Below are 27,923 nucleotides of genomic sequence, written 5' to 3' on the forward strand. Positions count from 1 at the left end.
ATTGTTCAAGGAACTATTTGCAGAAAAGCCATCATTTTGAGTTGAGTAGAATGAAGGAATAAGAGTGAAAGACAAGTCTCATTTAGGAAACATCACTGGCAAAGTGGAAAGTGTGTCCTACAAAAATGCAAGGAACCATGAAAAGGACTCAGAAGCCATATTAAAGATCTGTCCAAAGATGAACATTCTTCATTGTCCAAAGATGAACTTTGACTTTGACTGAACTTTGATTGAACTTCACTGTAGATAATTATTCAAACATTCAACCAAAACCCAGCAAATGTTGTGAGTTTATAGTGATAGTTTTTAAAGTCGATAATTTGGGGTGAATGATAAGAAACTGATTACATTATCTTGGAGATTAGTGAACAGGTGAAGCAAGTATTTTTTTTTCTGTCTCCCATATGAACTTTACCTTAAAAAGAAAAATCATAAAAGTATCCAGGTCAATAATTTTTAAAGAAATTTCATAGCTAAAATGTCACCATATGCCAAATCCCCCTCACCAAGAATTAATGGATCTAGGAAGCGGATCAAAGGAACTTCAGCACAAAATGGAGAGACAACCATAGCTCCTGATGGAAGAACATGAGAGGGATTAAGCCCACGTCTGATCAGGCCTTTGAGTCCAGATCCCGTTTGGCAGGAATTACAGAGCACAGAGGGTATTGAATGAGTGACCCCAGTGAAATCCAGTCAGCGGCAAATGCTAGTAGGTAAAAGCACATATTCTTCAATAAATAAGTTGCAAGGAAAATAAAGGGAGAGAGAATTTAGTTTTGTTCAAGATTTAAAAGGGAATTTAAATTTGATTTTTTTTGCATATTTTTTAAATTTTATTTTATTTTTAACTTTTATTTAATGAATATAAATTTCCAGTGTGCAGCTTATGGATTACAATGGCTTCCCCCTCCCATAACTTCCCTCCCACCCACAACCCTCCCCTCTCCCGCTCCCTCTCCCCTTCCATTCACATCAAGATTCATTTTCAATTCTCTTTATATACAGAAGATAAATTTAGTATAAAGATTTCAACAGTTTTCACCCACATAGAAACACAAAGTGAAACATACTGTTTGAGTACTAGTTATGGCATTAAATCAAAATGGACAGCACATTAAGGACAGAGATCCCACATGAGGAGCAAGTGCACAGTGGCTCTTGTTGTTGACCCAACAAATTGACACTCTAGTTTATGGCGCCAGTAACCACCCTAGGCTGTCGTCATGAGTTGCCAAGGCTATGGAAGCCTTCCAAGTTTGCCGACTCTGATCATATTTAGACAAGGTCATAAAAGACAGAGTGAGGGTAGTAACCAATGATACTAAGAGTGGCATTGACCAGGTTTGAACAATTATACAGCATTAAGTGGGGAAGAGGACCATCAGTACACACAGGTTGGGAGTAGAGCCATTGGTGGTAGAGTAGAGGTTATGATTACAAAGGAATGAGGCCCAAGTGTGCTAGACAGGGTCTAGAACAAAGGACAGAGTCATTATTAGATGTGCTAAGAAAGGTGCTGTCTAAGCTACAATTAAGTTTTCTGATTGAGAGGCAAATAGAACCTGATAGAAGGGGCTTGATAATAATCTGGTGGGCTTTAGGCCTTGTAAATTCAGAGGCCCAGACCTATCTATCTCTTCACGTGGGGTATATCCTAAGGGAGGTGTGAACCTCCTAGGGGAAGGCACTCTGTTGACTTTCATTACTTGGCTGGCCTGGGAGGAGAGCTGGCCAGGCAAAGGCAGGGGGCATCTCTAACAAGAAATTTACAGTTCTGCCTGCAATGTTGCTGACCCTACTTGACCATCCCCTCAGCTGCAGTGGTCACTTTGGAAGTTGGGCTGAGTGAAGGGCTTTTCAGCTTAGAGCCAATAAGATCTGTGGCTCTGACCTGGGCATCCTTCGACTCCAGGGCAGAATAAATTATAACATTCAAGAATGGATGATAAAACTACCAGAAATGGAAAGTGATTGATTGGAGTTGGTAGAAAGGATTGGGACTGGGACAGGGCACACTGATGGGCCTTGGGTGGGCTCTGCAAGGTCTGTTATAGGAGCCAGGAGTTGTTACACAGGCAAACACTAAGTAACTAGTTAAGATGTGTTTTTGTGTGGTTTTCTTGATGCTTCATTTTACAATTTGAAAAAGTTTTTGGGAGTAGGCATTTAACCTGGCAGCTAAAACACGTGTGTCCTAGCATCCTACATTGGAGTCCCTGGGTTCAGCTCCTGGCTCTGACTCCTTATTCCAGCTTCCCACCAATGCAGATCCTGAGAGGCAATGGAAATGGCTCAAGTAACTGGTTTCCTCTTAACCACGTGGGAGACCTGGATTGCATCCCTGGTTCCTGGATCCAACGCAATCTCTCTCTCCCTTTTTGTGTGTGTGTTCACTCTCCCCCACTCCACGTGTATATGTATGTACTTGAGTGTCTGCCTCTCTGATAAGTTTTTAAGTTTTTTAAGTCTTAGAGAGAGAGAGAGAGAGAGAGAGAGAGAGAGAAGGCCTATGTACTTCTGCCAAAAGTGTGCTAGGAAAGTCTTCCAACAATAACCATTGAAAGTTTATTATGTACCAGAACATATCTCTGAACAAAAAGAGGGCAAAAAAATTCTTCTGGGACGCTATATGTATGTAGCTATTGGTATATTATGCACATACATGTAGATATGTATACACTACGCAGGTACATATGTAGACATGCATGTGGAATATGCATATGAAATGCAGTGAACAAATCAGAGAAGTGTACTAGGGAGCACCAGGAGAGATGGGTTCTCTGACCATCCAGGAGCCTGTGAGAATCTGGGAAAGGGGATCTTGGAACTGACCTGTGAATGTTGGTGGAGTCTTGTCATAGTCACGCAAGCTTTCTGGACCCCCTCTTCGCTTCTCTCTGTGAGGAAGTGGGAGCCAAGAGGATTGTGGTATTGACATTCTCAACAAACATCTCTGAACATCTACTGTGTGCCCATCTGTGCCAGTTGAGACAGAGTCAGGCCCTGCAATCATGAAGCTTACAAGACAATAGGGATAACAGGCAATCAGCTGAGTAGCTGTGACAGGGCAGTCACAATCACGGTAGAGAAATGATAAGATGGGGTAGGCTGTATAGGTGGGAGGGAGGAAAAGAGATCAAGGTGGGCTTCCCAGAGGAGGTGACAGTGGCTGTGCAAATGCCTCCTGAAGGAGCCCTCTAGGAGGCAGAAGAGGACAGAGGAGGACTGGGGGCATGCCACCTTCCCAGATGGCATGAGCAGGGAGGGAAGCCAGCCCTGACATCCTAATTCCTGGATTCGCAGGGAGAGAGGCCTAGAATTTTACCCAGCAGCCAGCCGGAAGAGTTTCCTGATTTCCTGGGTTCAAGCTGCAGCCTGGAATTGAAATACAGCCAGGGCCCCAACCTCACCTACTTAGTGAAGGGGAAAACCTGACAATGAAGGAAATTTCAAAGCTGAACTTGGACCAGCCAGTCCACCTGTTATGGGAATTGGGAGGCTCATTCGCCCCAGACACGTCAAAAACTCGCTTTAATATGTGATGGTTTCCTCGCCAACTCATTTTCTTTCTGATTGATGTTTGCACTGAGGCAGATGGTGGGTGCCTCTCCTTCACATTTCTTCTGGCATGGGTTTTTTAGCAAATGAGGCCGTCTCTACTCATAGGACCACAGCTAATCCCCAGCCCCCAAAGCAAAGTTAGTGAATCCTACAAAGAAAGACAATGCCCAGTGCTATTCTTTCTTTTCCACATGCACATAGACTTTGCTCCGAGGAGAGTAAACTCTGGAAAAACACTTTAAGGTTTTTTTTGATTACATAATAATGTATCTTCAATGAACCAGAGAGGCGGACAGACAGAAATGATGAAAGAGGAGAGAGGGAGATGGGTAGTGAGCAAGGGAAGGTCAGAAGTAAGAGAAGAATGAAAGAGGCACTGGGTCTTATTATTTTCTGTTAATCTTACCAGCAATATGTAAGTGTTTAATCTCTCTGAGGCCTCAGTTTCCTTATCTGTAAAATGGAAACAATAATGCCCATTTTCGCAATATTGCAGGAGGAAGGAAATTAGCCATGTTCATTTTTAGCAAATTTTGGTCCCTTTTCCCTTTCTAGGCCATAGAATTTTCACCTGTTCAAAGGTCTACGAATGTGTATCTCCAAGAGTTGCAACAAGGCTCAGAAGCTCTCTGCATATTCTAAAGTGTCTCTCAAATGTCATCTTTTGGTGTGACCTGAGATTCTGTGTTCTAGTGCATCGCAAACTACCCTACGCAGTTACTCACTGCTCCCTGCCTCCCCAGCGAACGTCAAAGCGTGATATCAACCCAAACCCTGCTCTGAAGACAGACTGCAGGGAGTGATTAGCACTTAATGTCTAGAAAGGATTTGGTAGAGCTGTTTGCCAATTCCTTGTCATTCTTTTTGAGACTCGGTTTCAGAAATGAAAGGTTTTCTTGCCTTGAATGTGCACCAACAATGCAAATGCAAACTCAGAACCCCTGGATGCCTGAGTAGCTCTATAATTAGATGAAATTTACAACACGATGTTATAACGTTTATGTGTGCAGAAATAAATGAAGACTGAGGAGCTGCTGCTGAGATTTCCAGAGGCAATTTACTTTGCTAACCAAGGTACTCAGTGCCAGTATCTTGCTTCAAATGCCTGTCTTATAATTAATAATCCCATAGAACCTTAAAATTCCTTTGTTTTCCCAAATTTCACTATGAACACAGGAAAAGGACTAATATTTTGAGTTCTTACTAAGTGGCTTTATTACTAAATTTAGCTGCTGAGCCTCCTTTCAAAGGCAAGCTTAAAAATCCTGATTTCACATATTTAAAAACTGTTCTCAGAAAGTCCATTACCTTACCCAGAGCCATGCTACAGTTCTGATTTACAACTTCACGTTCAAACACACAAGCTCTGCTCTTAGAACTGAACCCTACCTGTCTATCTTTCATCTCCCTTCTTCAGCAAACCTAGAAAGTCATTTCATACTGGGTCATGATTCAAGTGGATTCTGTGAAAGAATTTTCTCACAAGGCCCTGCAGCATAATCTGCTGACCCTTCCTATTCCCCAAAGAGTATACAAAAGCCCAATAGCTAAATGAGCAACATAGTGTCAATTTTATAAACTTCTGAACAGGTACCTAATTAGCCCAGCCAACACTGCAGTAAAAGCTAGAATTTAGAGTGTGATTTGCATGCTCCATGTGGAAACCCCTTGAAAATCCACCTACCCCTAGACCCTGCCTTTAAACTCATGTGAGATATTTACACTGTGATGCTGACAAGATCAAACAAAGACACAGCCATCAGTGCCAGAACTGAGTGAGGTGCACCTGAGAAGGTGCACATCTATGCCCAGGGCCAAGGCTGAGCCGATCTGGGCTTCCTTGCCTAAAGGAAGACACAGTCAGCCTCCCCCTTAGGGCAGATCAAGGCTCTGGCTTCTGTGTCATCCCCATGGATCTAAGAGGAGGGGAGGATAGGTGTCTTAACTGTGCATGAACACTGACCTTTGACAGAGATCCTGTTCCTCTGAGCAGATTGAGGTCCACTGAGCACCTTAGACAGGTCTGGATTAGTACTTGCTGCTGCCTGGAGAACAGAGTAAGCCGGGAGAGAGCAAACCTGGGAGTGCAGGCAGCGGTCCTCTTCCCTGTGAAGGCCGGTGAGGAGAGAAACAGTCTTCTCTACCCTCACAAAGTATGTCAATGGCATTTATTGAGCACCTTCTGTATGCTAGCACTGTCCCAGGTGTCATGAAAGTGTCCAAAAGAAATCCGAGACCTGCAGGATAAATATGCCCAAGTTAAGTGCAGACGCAGGTAGCATTGCCTTTGGGACAGGCTGCATTTATTTCAATATGGCCTGGGCCTGGAGTACTGAGACACAGAGAGAGAAAAGGTAAGAGTGAGAAGCAAAATCAGTTTTCCAAGGTCCTTGCACAAGGGAACTTCAGAAAGTTCATGGAAATTTTGAATTAAAAGATTATTTGGGTACAAAAGAATTTGAAATCCAAACAAGTTTTTCCATAATATGCACTTTTCCATAAACTTTCTGAAAGCCCCAGGATACCATGCTGACACCATAGACTTTAGCTAATAGTGGTCACCACGTAGACTTTAGAGGCCCCTGCCAAGCAGCTTTCAGACTTGCCTTCCTCGGGTTTGCTTCTGCCTCACACCTGAAACAAGACATCCTTATTCTCCACTCTCCATGGCTGCCTCACATTATTGAGACACATCAGCCTTGGAAGTTGCCCCTCCTCTCGTGGGGCTGCCTGACAAAGCGATTGCCTGCCTTCTCCTTGCTTTGCCTCCCCTGGGTACCCAGGAATAATGGAGCATTGTCAGGCAGTGCTATTGCAGCCTGCTTTGGGGGAGGCTTCCCATCTGCCTGAATCCCTCTGGGGACATACTGCTGCACAAACCTTCTGTTTGTATCTACAACTCCCACAGAGATTTCTTGTCAAGGTGATCCACAAAATCAAAACTGTGCAAATGAAAAAGAACAAAACCCTCCAACAACAATACCTGGGGCTGTGGAAGCAATCATATCCCAGCCTTCAAGTTGCTTGACCAGGAAGAAGGAATGGACACTCTTGGCTACCCACACCTTGTAAATTCCTTACCCCTGGCTGCCCTAAACACATTTCCCAAATTCCCTTTGCTGACTTCTCTTCTTCCAGTCCATTGTCTCCTCCCACAGTCTCATCCTGCATCTTCTGTCTTTTTACTGTCCATTCCCTCCTTGGACAAGTCCTCCCACTCACAGAATCTCCAGCCACCCCTGTTCACCCAAGCTGTTCCATTCACAAATATCCCAGTGGGTGATCCACAAGGGCCAAACATTTACATTCCCCTGAATCAAATCCACCAGCCCCTGTGCAGACGAGCTGCTCTCACTATACTGACCAGGTACAATAGTAAAAACATTACTGTCACTCCTGACTTCCCTCTCTTCAGTACCCCTGTGCACACAGTTAGAAATTTCCCCACACTTTTTCCTGCCTTTCCCAATATCAGTGCTGTTGCCCCAGGCTCATCCTGGTTAACCCATGCCACCGTTAATTTATTCTTCTAAGCATGTTTCCTCTTCACTGCATCCTGCACCTCCCACAATAGTTGTCTTTCAAATACAAGTATCTGATCAGGTCATTCCCTCATTAGACATCTGAAACATGTGCACATCACCTATAGGGCCCTAGTTCCATAGCGCAGCATGTATTACGCTTAATCCCCTCCTGTCCCACAGCCTCAGCACCTGGATTATTGGAAACCCCTAAAAACACTGGTCATTCTCATTCCTCTGATGTTTTGTTCATGTTCCCCACTTTGAACCTTCTCTTTATTTTTAAACCCCAAGCTTTAACCCAAATATCACCTCTTTTGTGAAACTCCCTTACCTCCCTTCCCTGTTTTCTGTAATTCTTCATAGATCACAGCACATTATATGGTAGTTCATCAGTTGCACACCTACATCCCACTCTGGACCATGATCTCCTAGGAGGACGATGCATCCTTTACCCCAGTACCCCTGATGCCACCACTGTGCCCGGGAGGAAAATCTGGTGAATGAACGGCTATTATGGTCAAACCACAGAAGGAAAACAGATGGCTGCATGCATGGGAAACTCACCAAATACTACTAGTCACCAAAGTGATTAGAATGGTAGGATGGCAGAGCAGAGTAGACTTTAAATTCTAACTGTAACACTTACCGACTGAATGGCCCTGGGAAGTAATGCCTTCCTTCTGAGCCTTACGTCTTCATCTCAAACACAGAGGGAATGAGAAAGAGAGATCGATCAAAACACGACCTAGGCTTGTTCTTAGAACTAGAAATGAGAATATAGAAAGAGCTCAACATAGATCCTATAGCACATAGTCAGACATCAATGCATTAGTTATACTAGTTTTATTCTAATAAATTAGCAAGTTCAGACAGGAAGATATTAGGAGATAATGAGAGAAGACATAGGTCCAATTTAATTCTCTAAACATCAGGCAATGGGAGAGATGAAAGCCAGATGAATGACCTTCAATTTATGAAAGAAATAGCAGATATAAAATCTCCTGGGGCCGGCTCTGTGGTGTAGCACAAAAAGCGGTAAAGCCACCACCAGCAGTGCTGGCATTCCATATGGGCACCGGTTCAAGTCCTGGCTGCTCCACTTCCGATCCAGCTGTCTGCTATGCCGTGGGGAAGCAGTCCCAAGTCCTGAGTCCCTCCACCCTCATGGGAGGCCCGGAAGAAGCTCCTGACTCCTGGTTTCAGATAGTGCAGCTCCAGCCTTTGTAGCCATCTGGGCAGTGAACCAGTAGATGAAAGACCTCTGTATCTCTCTCTCTCTGCTTCTGCCTCTCTGTAATTCTGCCTTTCAAATAAGTAAATAAATCTATAAAAATAATTCCCAGCATATCTATCAAGGTACACTTTATTACCTGTACCAGACTGCTGGCTGAAACTGGGTGAAAAATATTGGAGATGTCAGTGTAGGACATGAATGACTGGATATTGGATAGAGAACAAGAGATGAATTCTCAAGGAGAAGTAGCATGCTAGCAATGCACATCCCACTAGGAAAGTGGTCCACTAACAATCTAACAATATACTTCCAGAGAGAGAGCTGTAGGTCCCTGAATTGCTAGGAATATTCTGAAACTCAGCAGAGGCGCCCAGTAGGCACAGATTACCATGTGACAGAGCTTTGAAAAGAGCTTGAAAGTTGAAATGCAAACTTTGGGGTGATGTTGGAGGCTTGGATAGGAATGGGTTCTCCTCACCCATGTCTCAACTGGCATAGAGTATATTCCATGCCATCACTAACCAAACCAGGCAACATGGAGCCAGTGCCAAGTCTAGTTCTTGGCATAAGGGTACTCATCTTGAACGGGAAAGCACATATGTGTTCCTCCCATAGCCATGATATTGAAATAAAATTCTAGTGATGTGTTGCCTTAATAGCAGTTGCCTAGTGAGAAAAGTGAATGATAAGGCCAGCGCCGCAGCTCAATAGGCTAATCCTCCACCTGCGGCGCCGGCACACAGAGTTCTAGTCCCGGTCGGGGCACCGGATTCTGTCCCAGTTGCCCCTCTTCCAGGCCAGCTCTCTGCTGTGGCCCGGGAGAGCAGTGGAGGATGGCCCAAGTCCTTGGGCCCTGTGCCCCATGGGAGACCAGGATAAGCACCTGGCTCCTGCCTCCGGATCAGCACGGTGCGCTGGCCGCGGCAGCCATTGGAGGGTGAACCAACGGCAAAGGAAGACCTTTCTCTCTGTCTCTCTCTCTCTCACTGTCCACTCTGCCTGTCAAAAAAAAAAGTGAATGATAAAAGAAGAGGGAGAAATGGACAGCAGAAATAAATCAAGCCAAATATTTAATGTTTATTGTAAAGTTCCTCAACAGAGACAGTATTCTCCCGATGGATGTAATAAAAAAAAAACTCTTGCACGTAGTGCTTATCTTGAACAAATGGAACTTTGGAAGAAGTAATGGGTGCAAGGGGTGGGGAAGAGAGATCATGGGCATAACCACAGTTTTGCTCTGCAGGTGGAGATCAAATGCTTGGTCCCCTGTGATCCAGTGTTCTGTGTTTCCCCACAGAGTGATGCCAATGACCATCCAGTTCTCCATTCTGATTATGCTGCACTCAGCTCTGGTCCTAATCACCACAGCAGAGGATTATAAGTGTTTGCCCCTGGTCCTGAGGAAAACTTGCTGTTGGATTAACGAGAACTACTTGGCGCGGAACGTCATCATCTTTGCCTCCATCTTGATTAATTTCCTGGGTGCCGTCCTAAATATCGTAAGCATCTCAAGTCCTCCAACCCTCTGTGTCTAGTGTGCAGCGGAATTAAAAGTTATGGAGCCTATAGCTTATTGCATTGCCCTTCCTCAGTAACAGCTACCCTCATGATCCTGTCCACCCCAAACTGAGGGACAAAGAACAAAGATGTGGCTACTGTCTGTTGGAAAATTGTCTTTTTCTCAGTGCGGGAGTTATCTACTCCAAAGGAACTCCAAAAGCCCTTCAGTTTCCCTACTCTTGGGCCAATCCATTATAATTTTATAAGTGTCACTATTCACTTATTCCCAGTACCTACCTACTATGTGCCATGCACTGAAGGAGGAGCTTTATGTATTTTTTGTATTTAATCCTCACAGAAACCCCGTGAGGTAAGTCTCATTATCCCCACTTTATGGCTGAAGAAACTGAGGCTCAGAGACATGAAATAACTTGCTAGTGAGGTCTGTCTGACTCCATGACCCACACGCATTCTCATATACTAAGTGATCTCTTGGAGTGGGAGCAGGGTGGGCGACGTGGAAATAATAGAGCTACCACTTAATGAGCACCTGCTATGTGCCACAGGTAGGTATTATCACCCCTGTTATTGGATGAGGAAATGGCATTTGGGGAAGATTGAGTATCTCAACTCTGGCTTTCTCACAGTGCGTAGCTGATGTAACACATAGATGAAATCCAAACCGCTGTGACACGTCACTGTTGTTAATTTGGTGACCCTCATTGTAACGATTTCACTTTCTCTCTGGAATGATGCCAGGGTAGCTACAGGTCTTGTCCATACATACACAAGTAGTCTGTGTGTCTATGACTCAGGCAGCTGGATGTAAGAGGTGACTTCTCTGATTCCACGTCTTAAACTTGGCCCAGGGAGAGGAGCTAGTTAGGAAAATCACCACTGAGTGAAGCTGGGAGAACCCTATAGTTGATCACAATTGAAATGAAAGTACCTAGGATCTTGACCACAGGCTGCAGAGTGGTAGCCTCAATGATGCGTCAGATATTTCTGGGGTACGGGATTTGGAAATAAGCCCGCTGGCTCTAGGACAGGGTAACCACTGGGGCCACCCTTGCCACAGGCGTGTGTTAGGAAGAGCAAAGGCTTTGGAGTCAGATAGACCTGCCTTCAAATCTCAGCTCCACCAGTCACCAGCTCAGTGACCCTGACAAGTTACTTTGCTTCTCAGAGTTCCATATTATTCAGTTGTAAAATGGGGATTAACAAAGCAGCTCCATCACAAGGTGGCTGTGAGGCTTTGTACAAAGTGTCTGGCACAGAGAAGGCATTGGGCCAGCAGTAGTTACTCTTTTCCAAGTGCCACAAAATCTCCAACAACTACTTCTGTCCTTGAAAATGCCCATCGCCCACCACATTAAGAGTCTTCCTGGAAAAAGTGCCCCTTAAGATCCCCAAATGTCCCCTTCTCTTGATCTGGAGACAGGCCATGAACTCACCCTGCACCTCTTCTCCCACCATCTTCCTCTCTCTTCCAAGCCCCACATGCACACGCCAGTGACCCTGTGTGATGGGGCCAACTGAGCAACTAGCTTCAACCAGCTTGCAAAAGCTTTTTCTGAGCCAATAGTCATTTTCTAAATCAAAGAGAGCAACGCTGGTCCTGCCATTCTGAAGCCAACCCCCCTCCAGGGCCCAGTCCACCCCAGGCTGTGCCGAGGCCCAGCAGCTGATAGCACACTGCTCCGTTGCCAGCACTCGCACTGACTTTGTTGTTCCTGTGTGTTTTTGTTTTTTTTTGTTGTTGTTTTTTTTTTTTTAATCCGCAGCTGTGGTGTGATTTTGACAAGTCGATACCCTTGAAGAACCTGACTTTCAATTCCTCAGCTGTGTTCACAGATATCTGCTCCTACCCAGAGGTATTTATTTATGGGCTCCCCATGATGAGAGTCGGACAGAGGTAGCCCTGCTGGCTCCAAGTACACAGAAGTGGCTGAAGAGCCCACCAAAGTACCCAAGAGACCCATTTTGCTTCTCCTCTCTCTTCCCCCTCCCCTCTCTTCCTCCCTTTTTCTGCCTTTCCTTCCCTCTGACGTCGTCTGTTCTCTTTCTTTCCTGCTCCCTGCTCTCCTTTTTTCTCACCTCCACCCTTTCCCTCTCCCTCTTCCTTTCCCGCCTCTCCTTATTCTTCCTGCTTTGCTTTTCCCTCCATCTGTTTTCATCTTTTCCTTTGCTATTCACTTCTTGTAACTCTTCTGCAAAATCCAGTAGTGGAATGTGCTGTAGCCTCCATGATGAAACAGAGTTGTTGCTCAGTGTTTGCACTGGAAAAGGAAGGAAGGAAGGAAGGAAGGAAGGAAGGAAGGAAGGAAGGAAGGAAAGAAGGAAGGAAGGAAAGGAAGGGAGGAAGGGAGGGGAGACTGTGTAGCAGTTCTAGGTTAGGAGGAAGAGCAGCTGCGTGGTCACATCACACCCCAACCCACCCCAAGCCCTGAGGCCTGTGGGTGGATTTGCTCTCTAAGGGGCTGCCAGGCTCAGAGACCCCCAATATGTGGAGAGGCTCTAGGTAGTCTCTCCTAGGCCCAAGAACTTTTCTGAGAAGCCTCGTGAGAGGAGGGCAAGCCCTACCTCCCTGCACCTGCATGTGCAGAGCACCTATGATAATCACAACATCAGGGAATCCTGCAGATGGATGGGAAAGAGACTGCTTTGTCCACTTTATACAGAAGGAAGCAAGGCCCCAGACAGTAACTTGCTAGGTGCACTCAGCACCACACCTGCCTGGCTTCCCCTCTTTCTCACTGCTTTGACCCTGCCCTTTTCTGTCTTTCCTTCCCTCTCTTTTTATATAGTCACCAAGGCTTGGTACTTCAAACCATATCCATCTTATCCTAATGCCACATTTCTGATCCAGGCCCTGTCCCTAGAGGCGGAGAAAGCTCTTCTTAGGCATGTGTCAGGATGGGTCAGGACATGAGCCCTTCCTTCTAGAAGCAAGGAATGGGCCCTAATTAGCATTCACTGTGGGGTGTCAGTGTCCTGAGAACCTCTTAGTTTAGGGAGCATGGGGAATGTTTCAACCTTGAGGGACAGTAAGTAGGCCCAGAATTGGATGATGAAAACAAGACAAAAGCCGGATTTCACTTCCAACCAGGCCTTGCTAGCAGTGAGATCTAGGATCATTTCTTACATTTGCTAAGCCTCACTTTCCTCATCTGTATAATGGGAAAATTAATACCTTCTCCAAGTGGATAATAGGGAGATATCTGTTTTCACAGTGCCTAGATGAGTTAGCAAGCGTTTAGTCACTAGCATGGCATCTGACCTGGGGCAGATGCTTGTAAGCTGTTAAAATGTATCTCAGCCTCACTCTTAATCAACTTTGTCTGCCCTGGACCTCACTGGACTTCCAAACTCAGGGCCACAAAAATCATGGATGTGCCAGTCCTACAAAAGCAGTAGCTAAGCTTCTTACACACACAGCTTAATTTCTGTGCCTCAGTTTCCTGTTCTCTAAAATGAGGATTAAAAAATAGTGGTTTTGTAGATTAAGTGAATTAATCCATGTAGAACATTTAGAGCCATTCCTGGCATAAAGTATCTGCTACTTCAATGTCAGCTGTGATTTATTTTTTGTTTCCAGTAAAAAGACTCCAAACCTGCACTGTCAATTTATATTATATGTAAACATAGAGCTGCACACATCTGTACCATGGTGCTAACATACATGCATGTTTTGAAATATAGCCAAAAATTAAAAATGTTAAAAAGTCAGATAAAAGAAATATGAGGCACAGTCTTACTATTTTCCTCCACAACCAAAAGATCATCTTGCTCAATAAATTGAGGCCACAGGACATATTTACCATCTACTGCAAGCACCTGGCTTGCCCCACCCTTTGCCTTCTGCAAATACATGGCTGTGCTTGTCTGCCTAGTTGTGTGTCTGCCAAACTTCAAGGAATTAGATGTTCACATCTGGAAAGACTTGAGCCTTGGTTTCCTCCTCTGAGTCCATGATGGCTCTACTCTGCCCCATGAGAGACAACACACAGTCCAAAGTCACATTCTCAAGCTGTTCGATGTGACATAAACCTGAGGCTGCTATAGCATATGGTATAAAACGTAGCTGAGTTCTGAACTGGAATTCTGGCAGCTACTGAAGATGCATAAAATGGGAAAATGAGAGTGAAAAAAGCATATTCCAGCTGTGATCTGAAAAATTGTCTCGGGGAGGGAAAAGACTTCTGTTGGTAAAATGAATGGAAATCACATGCACAACCCAGAATGTCTTTCACTTCAGCACCTAAATGTGGTTCTCAGTGGCTTCCGTGGAAAGACCCTCATTTTCAAATGAAGTCCCTTTATGATAGGTTCTGGCACATCTGAATAATCTGTTTTGTGAGGGCAGTAGGAGCCTGGTTTAAAGGATCCTTGCAAGCCAGTATTTCCATGTCTTGGCATCCTGGTGTTTTCTCCCCTTTCTTCCCCACTCCTTCAGTATCTACCCAACCTTCACTCTATTTTTCCTACATGACACAATCTAGAGTGGAGCTTGGAGAGTCACTCCAGTTGTCTCAACTCAGCCTCGAAAGCTTACAACACCCTCATTCCTGGGCTATGGGAAATGTGGGCTGAGGCTCGGGGAGATGTAGAGCAGCTTCTGCCTTTGCCTGTTGGAACGTTACTGTGCTGCTTGCACCATGAGTTATGATGGCTAAGAATTAGATCCTGTGTGAGTCAGTAAGTTGGATTATTCCTTTAAACCACAGTGAAATTTTTGAATTTTTTCTGATTTCTTTCTTCTCATCATTGGAGTTGATAAGGCTGTGGGATCTGGGTAGCGACCAATGGATGCAGGGAGCCCAGTTTATATGACTTGCATAGTAGAGACTCAGCTTCTTCTTCAGTGATCATTTGCCAAATTCTTCCCCCACCCCTTCTATGAAGATTTGCTATATTGCCAAGGTAATTTAGAATACATTATGACAATGTCCTAACACTAGCGTGGTGTCTTACAGCCTGGTGTAATTCTTGGCACAGAGTAGTGCACTGGTCAACCATTGCAGAATAACAAATGCATGGTTTAGTTAATAAAGTGTTCATGTAACAAGAACAGAATCACATATTGCTCCCCTTAACACCTTCTCATACCATAATTTTCCATTTTTTTCCAAACGTGGAAGAGATTGCTTCATTTGTGATATCCCAAGCCACTATATAATCTGACAGAAGTAGTAGCAGAAAAAAGTGTTACCTTATTCCCCTCTTCTCTGAAAGAGTCAAAAGAATAGTACTCATCCTTGAGTCATTTTAAGAATTAAGTAAAATGAAGCAGGGAAAGTCATTTATAGGGTACCTTGCACAGAATATATGCCCAATAAATGTTCAGTTGTAATTATTACATCTATGCTACACCAACTTTCCCCTGATGCACAAATATCACCACTCCCAGCTGGTTCCCCCTTCTTACCTAGAGTTCACCTAATTTAAAGACCTGATTGTATCACATTTCCACATCTCTGGTGTTTGTCCTTCTTCTCCTATGCACATTCCACCATACCTACTAAGCTGCCTCTTACCTCTTTTTCCTCACTTGGATAGGAAAGTGATAATGAACATTATGGAATTCAATATTTTAATGATTAAATCTGATGTGTTATTATTGAATCCCTTCTTCTCATTCCCAAAGTAAAGGTAACACCCTTAGAATGCAGATTGCCTGTTTCCTTTATTAAAGATTCCTGGGAACCTTTCCAGGCCCTAATATTTTTTCACGCATGTTTCAGTATTACGAATTTATGCCATTAAAATGTCTAAGAAGAGTGGTGGGCGTAGTGGAGCAGCAGATTAAACAGCCACTTAGGTTGCCTGCATTGCACATCAGAATGCCTGGTTCAAGTCCTGGCTATCCTATGTCTGATCCAGCTTCCTGATATTGCTCTAGGAAGGCAGCAAACCAAGGCTTAAGTACCTGCATCCCTGCCATCCAAGAAGAAGACTAGGATGGAATTCTAGCTCCTGGCTTCTGCCTGGGCCAGTTCCCAACAGTTATGGGTATCTGGGGGGTGACCCAACAGATGGATGTTCTCTCCTGCCATCCCCATCACTCTGCTTTAAAAATAAATAAATAAAACTTTTTTAAAAAGATAAGGGGTACAAAGACTCACTTCCAAACAGTATATTTCATCCACTCCCTCATTTAATATTGCATGTTAAAGGACATTACAAAAGGACAAAATTTGCTCAAAAGCTATACATCATGTATATATTTTGCATTACTGTATATTTTTTGCATTGTGTAATCAGGGTATACACACAATTTTATAACCTACTTTCTAGTTTAATTATTTTGAAAATCACTCTGCATTGGCATTTGAATGCTCATCTCAAAATCATTGTCTAATCTTGGAGCTAGCCTGTGTGCTTTTTCACTACTGTCCTATAGTTTTCCTCCTCAACTCCCTAACAATTCCTAATTAGTATACTTATATTTTTTTCTTCCAGTGTTCCTCAAATATGATATTTCCTAAATTTTAATCTCTGTATCTTCTGTTTTGATTTTTAAATCTTCTGCTTTGATGGTCTTTTCCATACCTGTAGGTTTGGCTGAGCAATGCCAAAAATGCATCTCCCAACTTGATCTGTCTTCATAGGGCAGCATAAAAACACAAAAATTGTTGTTTGATAGAAACTTAGTAATTGCAATAAGCCTAGTATTTTCCCAAGTTATAAGGGAATGTGCAATAGAGGGGTCCAAACCAAAGGAGAGAGAAAAGTTTTCACAAAGCTGCAATTTCCATAGTTTCCTATTCTCCTGTTTCCTGGTCACACCTGCACTACCCAATCAAGGTTTAAAAGGGATAGAAGAGATGTCCTTGGTATTGTCCAAGGGCCTCATTGCAGTTGATGTCTCATGTTTACAGCACTCCTGGAAGGTTCAACATCACACTGTAAAGCAGGAAGTGGAAGTCAATGAGGTGATTTCTTTCAATGGAGCAGAGGATGGTGAGCAGAGATGGCAAGAGGATACTAACCCAGTTGGTTGAGGCAATAAAGAAAATTAGTTCCCATTGATCCATTTTGCAAATACATGATCATCTTTGCCTAGTAAACCTTCAGAAGCCCTTTAGAGAACCTCTGACATTGCTCTACCCACCTGCAGTACTATCTCTCATAAATAGTTGTATGGTCCTTTAACATAACCTGAGGAACTAATTCTCCTGCTCCTTCATAACTTTACACTCATACTAGCCAGTCTTCCCAGTTTCTATCATGTGAAAGCCTCCCCATCGTTCAAGGTCCAACTCAAACTCATGTCTCCTAAACAGCCTTCCCCAGAGGAGCCTTCTCCCCCCATAGCGTACGCTTGTCCTACATCTGTTTCCCCATTGTGTTTCATCACATTGCTTATAGTGAATTGTTGGCAGTTTCATGTCTGCTACTCATTTTAGATCACCACTTCCTTTAGACCTGAGCCGTATCCTATCCCCCTTTGAACATGCTGTTCTAGCATCATAACTTGATTGGAGTAGGCATCAATAAATACTTATTACTTTTACAAAACTTAGCTCTTGGGTCCCCATCAGTTTTTGTCCCAAGAGTACAATCATCTCAGTGGCTTTTGATTCAAAGTATGATACCTAATTTGCAATGACAAACCCATGCACAACCCTTACCTATGATGCATGCAACAGTAGAACTGAAGCCCTCTGATCTCCTTCTCTTTTCTTTGACCCTGGATAGAGAAAATAAATTCCAAAGAATGAGACTCTTCACCTGGTCATTTCACACAGCTTTCTCCACACAGAGGCATTGGAATGAATTACCTGACAATCTGGCCCACAGGAGGAATTTAAAGGACAGTAAAGAAAGCTTACTATCTCAACTGAGAAAATGACATAATTGGGTGTATTAGAAAAGGGAGAAACAAAAGTCAAAGATGCACCAGGCACTAGGCTCTTTAAGAGCAGAGATGATATCTTACTCATTTCTGAGTCTACTTCATGCATCTCAGTGGCCAGGCCTGTGCCTTCATTGGGAACTCAGAGCACCATCCAGACTTGTTGATATTAGTAGTTGTTGATAGGATGCTTAATGGTTGATTCCTCTTAATAAATCAGTAAACACATCTTCATGGATTTTTGAAAATTCCTACCCATCTCCCTTACCCTTATAGAAAATATCTCCCCACGTAATAGGAGGAAAAAACAAAAATTGTTATAAAAAATCATTCATGACAAGACTGGAAGGGATTTTAGAAATTATCAAGCCCAGTATTCACACCCACCAGAGTCCCATGTACACAAACTGGCTGTATCCAAGTGAGCTAGATGCCACTTTCTAGCTATGAGCCGCAGTTTGCCAAAGTTTTACAAGCCTCAGTTTCTTCACCCACAAAATGGGAAATGTGTGTTTAATCTTGACCAGTTCACTTGAATATTAAAATAGAAAGTGTGGGTAGAGATCACAATACTGCTTTAAAGTGGAGTTTTGATATTCAAGGTTTTGCTCTTTTTTCCAACTGGCTAGTCAGAATCTGAACCCACCATCCAGAATGATGTTTTGGGGTATCTCTATAGGCTGAGGAGCCCCCAACCAAAGCTGAAATCAGAATAAGAAGTGACGCCTAGGGGCTACTCCAACACTCCAGCTCTTGAATGGTTGTAGATTTTGCAATTTGAACTGTGCCTTCTAATAGAGGGTAACAGTTGTTATGCTGGTCTATGCAGGGTACACAGAGGAATAAGGCTAGATCCAAAAGTATCTGAAAATAGTCAAGAAGGCTTCTTAGAGAAGACACCTGAGCTGACGTTTATTGGCAGAATAAGCCTTAGTCACAGGGGTGATAGTTGATCCATAAGACATTGGGGACGCAGAACACAGAGGCATAGGAAAAACACTGAATTTGAAAGGAAATTTAACACACGACGACCTTGTGGGCTCTGCTACTCAAAAGGGAGAGCATAACTTGAGGAAATGGAGAGCTTCTAGATAAGAAGTGATCTGATCGCTTCTTAGGAATACTAGGTAGAGAATGATAGTGTGGATTAGGTGGGAATTGGGACCTAAGAGCAGGCAGAGCTGCTAGAAAAATTGTTCCAGGGGTGTTGGTGAGAGGCAAAGATAGAAACAGGGCAGAAGGAGAATATCGACTGAATGTGGACTCTGTTAAATAGAACCTACAGACGGGATGGCCAGAATGTGAAGTGTGGGCAAGAGGAACACAACAAAGATGAAACCAAGGTTTCTGTCTTGGCGAAAATGTGAAAAGTGATTTTATTCACAGAAAAGGGGAGCGTGGGTTAGGGGATAGGGAAGTGAAGAGTTCTGTTTGGGATCTGTTGAATTTCCAGAGGCCCTAGGATCTCCTGGTAGAAACGTCAACAAACCTCTGTATAAGGAAACCCATCAGCTTCCATGACTAGGAGAGGGGGCCTCTCACATTCCTCGTCGCTCTGACCCCTGCCTTCTCTGTTGGCAGTACTTTGTCTTCACGGGAGTGTTGGCCATGGTGACCTGTGCAGTGTTCCTCCGACTTAACTCTGTCCTGAAGCTAGCTGTGCTGCTAATCATGATCGCCATCTATGCCCTGCTGACAGAGACCATCTACGCTGGCCTCTTTCTGCGTTATGACAACTTGAACCACAGTGGCGAGTAAGTGCCCACCATTCTCTGTTCAAAATGTGCTCAACTCCCTGTGGGTGGGAAGTGGAACCACAGGGAAAATGATCACGATAGAGTTATTGAAACTTAAGGACTGACTGGATATTGATTTGTATCTCAACTCAGACATCCTCTAGTTTAAAAGTCTAGACAAAATCCCTACTTTCTAGTTGTACCATTTATATGGATAATGAATCAGTTCATCAAAATTTGGACTAAATGTTACCAAAATAGGCACTCAGTTCTTCTGCAAACCTAATAATCTGTGATTTCTTCAACTTGAGAAACTCCAAGGCTTATAAGGTCAAATTATAATTTGGGTTTAGCCATATTAATTATGGTAACTGTGCATTGAGCATATATGCACCTTGCATTGGATTATTTTTTAAGTATAAAATCATCTAAAAAAATCTTAGGCTAGATTTCAGAGAGAAAAGAGCCTGGAGCAAGGCTTACATGCTAATACAACCCCAGGGCAGTGAAACTGGGGAGGAAAGGGAGTGAGGGAAAAAAGCCTGGGAGGCAAATGCAAGTGAATGTCAATGTCATATCGTGCTGGCAACTGAGCTGTGAAGAGAGTGGGTGGATGCCTTGGTATATCTCCTCCCTTGGCTGATTGAAACATACCTGGATAAGCTGGAAGGTGGGGGAAACATAACTCCAAAGGCAGAGGAATGTGTCTTCTGGCTTCTTCTTTCCCCTTTTCCAATTGGTCACAGCTCTCACACTCTGGGCAACTTTATGTTGACATCACTTGGTCCACTACATAGCCACTGGGGAAACAGATCCTACACAAGATAGAGGAGCCAGACACGGAGTGTCAGGCTGATGTATAGGAAGCACAGAGGTCCAGCTGAGGCCAAAATAGGTGCCTAACAGCCAGAGAGAAAGACAAGATAATCCAGTATTCTCCTTTTCTGCCAAGAACAAAATCTAGTAAACATAATGTACTCTAATACAGTTCTAATTCATGTTTTAAAATACATGTTTACCAAAGTCATTGTCTATAACTTATTTATAGTACTTTATTGTCATACAGTATTGTCTTCTTTTGATTCATGTAGATGATATCTATAGATTTGCTTCTTTTTTAGCTGTTGTTTGTAATATTACATAATGTGAACATGCAAAAATATATGTATCCTTTGATCTACTCTAGATGTTTAGATTGTCATAAGGTTTCCCTTTTATAAAAAATGCTTCAGTGACCAGCTTGAACATGTCTCCTAGGGGGAATATATAATGACACACTTGCTGGATTGTAGGTTATCTTTTCATTTTCCACTTTTAAAACACTGCATTGCCGAATTACTCTCCAACATAACTGAAACTATTTCCTTCTTACAAGCAGCAGTTCTCTGCTCCTCATTCTTGTCCAGACCACTGTTAAACTTTTGAAATTCTTGCTGAATTTATGGGTGTGTATTTTATTAGTTTTCATTTGCAGTTCCCAAATTATGAGTATTTTTGTGCATCACTTTGTGTAACTACTGACCATGTGAATTTCCCTTTACATGAATTGACAGTTTATATCCTTTGCCCAAATTTCTATTAGGTTGTTCGTTCTTTCATAACCAAATTGGTAAAATTATTTTGTTTTTAATTGGCAGAAAAATTCTATATATTCATAGTATACTATATAATTTTTGATATATATATACATTATAAAGTAGCTAAATTAATCTAATTAACAAATGTGTTATCCCACATACATGTTTTTCATGATGAGCATACTTAAAGTCTACTCTCCTAGCAATTTCCTAGCATAAAAAACATTGTTTTTACCATTTTAAACGGTAGTTCTCTTGAACTTATTCCTCCTAACTAAAATTTTGCATCCTTTGACCAACATCTCCCCAGTTCTTCCCCAACTCTCCAAATTCTGAATCCACCCTTCCAATTTATGCTTCCATGAATTTAACTCTTTTAGATTCTACATATGAGTGACAGCTTACAAAATTTGACTTTCTGTGACTGGCTTATTTCATTTAAAATAGTGTCTTCTTCCAGGTTCATCCACGTTGTAGCAAATTACACCAATTCCTTCTTTTTTAAAGGCCTAATAGTATTCCTATATGTGTGTGTATATATGTGTGTGTATCTCACATTTTCACATTTTCTTTATTCATTCATCAGTTGATTATACTTAGGTTGCTCCCCTACATTCATTGTAGCTTATCCACAAGGGCGAAGGAATGAGAATTCCCTATAAAATGTGGATATCAATGTGTGTCTTTTATGATGCATTTTGTGTGCTTTACCCTATTTAGTCCGCACAGTAACATTCTAAAGAACATAGGTGAAGAAAAGCTAGCAATTACCCATGTGCATGTTTCTAGTAAATAACACATCTGGATTCAAGCCAGGTTCTTTCTGGCTCCAAAGCCCACCTTTATGAATGCTGCATATCCCTCTTTTAAATCATGCTGAAGAGCATCCCATCCAGGATTCAACAAAAATCAAAACAGTTCAAAAGGAGACGGTTATTGACAACAGATTCCCACAGCCACACAGAAATAAACATAAAAAAGAGAAAGCAGAGATATGAACAAACTAGACTACCTTTTCAGTGAAAATAAAGTCATATGAAATCAGCCTATTCAAAGACAGACACAGCATTAATGGAAGAAGCCAAGATTTGGGCTTGACATCCAGTTTCTTTTGCATTATAAAGTCACTTCCAGTCTTTGGACCTCAATTTGCTCACAGGTAAAAGTGGAATATAAGATCCGTACTCAACATCTCAGGCTTCATAACAAAATACCAGAGACTAGATGGCTTAAACAACACAAGTTTCCCACATATTCTCAGGTATCTCTCACAATTCTGAACGCCAGGAAGTTCCAGGGTCAGGTGAAGGCTGTCTTCCTGGGTTGTAGATAGCCACCTGCTTGCTCCCTGTGTCTTCAAAAGATGGATAAACTGTCTCTTTTTTTTTTCTCAGAAGGGCATCAGCCCTATTTGAAACCCCTCTTATGAATTCATTTAACTTTAATTTTAGCTTTTTAGAGCTTATCTCCACATGCAGTCACATTGGGGACTGGAACTTCAACATATGAATTTTAGAGGGAAATACTGCAGTTCATGGCACTGCCCCATGACAGCTGTGAAACTCTGATCTTCCTGGCACATTGTGAGTACTCAATACATGATTATTCCTATTCCCTCCTCTCTTCTTCAGAGGGAAACGCTTCTGAATTCTGTCGCGAGAAGCTTTGTTAAAGATTCATTTATTTATTATCTATTTATTTATTTGATAGTCAGAGATACAGCAAGAGAGGGAGAGACAGAGAGAGGATAGATAATCTTCCATCCACTGGTTCAGTCTCTAAATGGCCGCAACGACCAGGGCTGGGACTCGCTGAAACCAGGAATTTCCCCCAGGTCTCCCACGTGGGTGAAGGGGCCCAAGCACTTGGGCCATCCTCTGCTGCTTTCCCAGGCCCATGAACAGGGAGCTGGTCAAAAGTAGAGCAGCTGGGACTCAACCTGGCACCCATAGGGGATGCTGGTGCTGCAGATGGCAGCTCAACCTGCTGTACCAGAGCACCAGCCCGTTTTGAGGTCTTAAGGAAACGTTTGTAGTTGAATCATTAAATGGGGTTGTGAAAGCACAAGTAATCCCAAGCTCATTTTTAACTGTTACTGATCATCAAGTGCTTTTACCAGCTTGCTGCTGACTCAAGATCAATCGCTGGTTAGTCTTGTATTACCGCACTCTGTTACCAATAGAACTCAACTTAAATCCATAGAAACTAAAAGTTCACTCAGCATTCTGACTTGGCAGCACTGTAAATCACAGTGTATCTAGTTGATGATCACAGAACACTCATGCCTTTGGGTTTTAATCAAACCTTTGGGAGTTCACGATAATTCCGGGGCATCCCTACTGGATTCCTGAACATCAAGTACCTGGTAAAAGCAGATACAAAAATAAACTCCCATGTTTATTTTAGCACTATTCACAATGGCTAAGATTTTGAAGCAAGTACTACCATTTTCTTTTACTCTTGACCCCTCTGTACCACAAATTCAGCCTTTATGGAAAGATTCATCATCCTCATATCTGAACTTTTGTTCCTAACTTGTCTCCCAACATCTACTCTCAGTTCACCCTTACCAAAGCCAGCTGGTAAAGGCATATTTTTTAAACCCTTCAATGATTCCCTAACTATTCTCAGAAGCCAACATTTCAACCAGTTTGCTAAGGATTTGAAAGCCCTCTTTCATCTGGCCCACACTATCTTCTCACACCTCCTCAAGTCACCATTTTCCAGCCATGAAAATCATATATTCTTTACCATATGAGCTTCTATGTGTAAATTTCCTCTCCTGATAACTCCCTAATTCCAGCCCAGCTTTTTAAAAACCCAGCCCAAGAACACTGTTCTTGGTGAATCTCTTTTTGGTCATTCCTTGTTTTCTAATCTATGTTCATAGTTTTGTATCTTTGCAGTTTTGTCTCTGTTGCAGTCTTTAATTTTCATGTCTTTATCTTCCATTAACATAGGAGGTTTTGAAGGCAAGGATCATTACTCATTTTCATATTTTCAGCACTTAGAGTATCTGGCAGTAGGTGCCTAGTTAAATATTTGTAGAGTGAAATACTAAATGAATCAATGACTAAAAGACACATTAGCTTATTAAGAATCATATTACACTATTGATCCACAATAAGCCAACCATTACCTACAATCCCTATAATCTTTTTCTCCCTATTTCCTTTAAACAGTGTGCTCTCCATGCTGTAAGCACAATTTTTTTTTAACTTAATTGTCAAACTTCATACCGAATGAAGTTATATCCCACCAAGCTTTCTAGCTTACTCTAGGACCTTTACCTTCTCATTGGCTTTATTAGCTGCAGATAACTGATAATCAGAAAGATGCTATTTTCATACCACCTATGCCTTGTTGCTTTCTTAAAATGGTATAACATAAATAAATTTTTTAAAAATAAATAAAAGAAAAATATAAAGGTACATCAAAAAGTTCATAGAAAATTGAATTAAAAGGTAAGTCTAAATGCAAAGAAATCGAGACCTATGCATAGCTTCTTTTTTCATAATGGACATTGTCTATGAACTTGCTGAAGTCCTCTTACATGTCAATGCATTGATGCATCGTAGTTGAGGTTAGAAATCCTAGAATAAAATCCTGACACTTGTTTCTACTCATCAGTGACCACCTTGTTAATTTAGGAAAGTAAAAAAATATGCTTACTAAGAGCCTCAGCTTTGCTGATTCTGGAAATCATTAGCCCATCCTGTAAGTGATGATGTTGGAAGACAGTTTTCCTCCAATATCCATTATATTTCCACTCTACAGTTTGGAGGTGGCAATAATAGTATTCTTACTACTCCTCTCCTTCCAGTAGAACAGAAAGGACACTTAATTTAACAACAAAAAAGAAAGAAGCCTCAAGATCTAACTTGCACCTTGTTACAAAGTAGGTCCTTGCAAAAGGGATTCATACCACCTCTACCTGTTATTTCCAGATACTACTCTTTCTGCTTTCTGGTACATGGAGGCCAAATAACACAAGTGGTCTCTTAGAGATCTCCAAGCTACAGATAAGCCATAGTTACCAAAATTATCCTTACAAGACTCTATCAGATATTGAAAATCTTTCAGACATAAACTATGTTACCAGAGGAGACTTTCATAAACCATAATGAATGTAATAACTATGTCAGGAAAATCCAGACACCTAAAGGCATCTGGAGGGAACCAAAGAAAACTGATGCTGGCAGAATCTAGAAGCCATGTGGCAAGGGAATCTAAACCATGATAAGTTTGAGTCTCATGTGTTCATTTTCTTGGAAAGATCAATTGGTCCATCCCATTCTGGCAAATAACCAGAATTGTCAAGATTGATAAGCTCATTAATATATAATGCTTAATATTTCACATATCCCTTTAGAATCCATATTCTCATTTAAACATCACATTAACTTTTTGATGCGGTGTCATTATCCACTTTTCGAAGATGAGAGACTCCATTTTATCCTTTTTTGAACTTTTTCAAATGACATGTAAAAATTATGCATTTATGAGGCACCAGGTGATGTTTCTATACATGTATACATTGGGTAAGGATCAAATCAGAGTAAGAATTTCTATCACTGCAAACATTTTTCACTTATTCCTGATGAAGGCATTCAAAATCCTTTCTGGGATATTTTTTTGAAATATGCAGTATGTATTGTCACCTGTAGTCACCATACTGGACCAACGAATACCAGTACTATTTTCTTCTATATAATTATAACATAGTGTCCACTGACCAAGCTTTCCCTACCCTCAGTTTTCCCTCCTTTTATTGGCAGGGAAGCTATTAGTACTTCTAAGTGACAATGCTGGTTATGGAATGCAGGTCTTAATGTCATTCGTGTTCTAAGCACTTTTCCCTGAATCACTTCCAGTTCCCTCATATTTATACGTATAGACTTTCAGTTGCCTTTCATCCAGTAGCAGGGTCTCCTGGGGTCTCAGTGGGAGCACCTATGTAACCACTATGCTGACCAATACCAATAATGAGTCATATATACAGGAATACCAGGCACAGACCTCACTGGAGTAAGCCAATCCAGGTCTGCTCAACTAAAGAGGTAAAATGAAATCAATAGAGGCAAGACACAGAGCAAAGAGATTAGCCACACTTTCCAAAGATGGTTCAAGCTTCACATCCTCAAATGCTACATTAGTTGTCAGGCTGTTGCAGAAAATAACGTGTGTAAGGATCTTTTGAGTCTAATTGATATCTCAGGTCTTGGTCTTTAAGCAAGTGCTTCCCCAAGTCAATGCTTGAGACCACTTCACTTGGCCCAAGTGCACTTCATCAGTCTTGGTTACTCAAAGAAAAATATGATCACAAAACACAGGATACAGTTATACTCAAACTTGAACCAACTTCCCACCCATCATCCTCAGACTATCAGGAAAATGGTGAATTTTTTTACTTCAGTGACACAGATGTAGAATTAAGACCAGTTTTCTAGGTCTTGCTTTCCAATAATGGAAACAGGTGCCTGTACCTGTTCCCTGCCTGTTGTTTAGCACATCAGTCCTTCCTAGAGATCTGAGGTCATGTGCAGCCCTCATGCTCTGTACCCTTACCCATTAAGCACTTCCTTGCCTCCTCTCCAACACTCCAGGGCGGGGGCATTTTGTAGGGACTGGTGTAGGGATTAGCAAACTATGGTCTATGGGACAAGTTCAGCGCACAGTTTGTTTTTTAAGTGGTACAGAGTAGGAGGTTAGAGAGAGAGGCATAGCTATGAGAGCATGAAGGCCTCTTTAAGCATCAGGAAGGCTCTGTGATTAACAGAAGGGCTTTACAAAGGGAAATGGAGATATTATGAAGCAACATTATCTGCTATAAAGAATTAGAGGGAGACAAGAATGGGTAAATGGAGATTAACTGGGAGGTGACTGCACCAGCAACTTGATGAACACATGACTTTTCCATTGGTTTAATGTTCTACTGTCATCATTTGGAAATTATTAATAAATGTTTCCAAGCATTCCCTGCCTCTTAATTTTTGCACTGAGCCTCATGAACTCTGGAGCTAGTTCTGCTATTGCATTCATTCACAAGAGATATCATAGTGGATACAAGGAAAAATAACCAGGGAGTAACCCAAACATTATCACACAGCATCACATAACCTCCAACCATCCATCTATCTCTCCATTTGATATATGCTGTGTTCTATGGTACAGGCTTTCACAAGGCTCTGCAGATTCATACATGAATAAGATATTAGTTTTGTGCCACATAATAACATATTGTTCAGAAATAGGCACATTTATAGCTTGTAACATCAAAAGTGTCTTACTTTGGGAAAGTGCATGCTATCATGTTTGTACAATGCGAAGTAACACAATAATGTATTTCTCAGAGCAAATCACTATCAGTTCATGACTATGCTTACATGCTTTGGGAGCATAGGACCAAGAAATTATAAGTAGGTGCATGTAAAAAGGCATTGTAGCAACTGAAATACATCATTGAGTTCTGGATTGATAGCCAGGCTACACCATTCGCTGGTTCTGTGAACTGGAATAAGTATTTAACATCTAATACTCAGTTTCTTCTCTTATAAAATAGAGCTTATAATATCTTGATTATTGATGCACTTTATCACTATATGTAAAGTGGTTATTAAAAATATGGCTTAGATAGCAAACTGTCTTTAGTAGAAAACAGAATAAATATGGAGGCAAATTGGAACTAATAATTAAATTTTCAGAGGTAAGCACACAGTAGTAAAAGTTCTGAATAAGGAATAAGATGCCGGCCGGCGCCGTGGCTCAACAGGCTAATCCTCCGCCTAGCAGCGCCGGCACACCGGGTTCTAGTCCCAGCTGGGGCGCCGGATTCTGTCCTGGTTGCCCCTCTTCCAGGCCAGCTCTCTGCCATGGCCCAGGAGTGCAGTGGAGGATGGCCCAGGTGCGTGGGCCCTGCACCCCATGGCA

At 42.2% G+C, this 27,923-nt stretch overlaps 1 protein-coding gene across 1 annotated transcript in view; it reads left to right on the forward strand.

Moving 5' to 3' along the window:
* Nucleotides 1–27,923, forward strand: part of ADCY8 (adenylate cyclase 8) — a 252,622-nt gene that overhangs the window by 189,813 nt on the left and 34,886 nt on the right. The window contains exons 10-12 of the mRNA XM_062189454.1: nt 9,620–9,821; nt 11,607–11,696; nt 19,262–19,434. Coding sequence (XP_062045438.1) covers nt 9,620–9,821; nt 11,607–11,696; nt 19,262–19,434 — 465 coding nt within the window. The remainder of the gene's footprint in view (nt 1–9,619; nt 9,822–11,606; nt 11,697–19,261; nt 19,435–27,923) is intronic.

Source organism: Lepus europaeus, chromosome 4 (assembly GCF_033115175.1).
Source record: "Lepus europaeus isolate LE1 chromosome 4, mLepTim1.pri, whole genome shotgun sequence".
Lineage (NCBI taxonomy): Eukaryota > Metazoa > Chordata > Mammalia > Lagomorpha > Leporidae > Lepus > Lepus europaeus.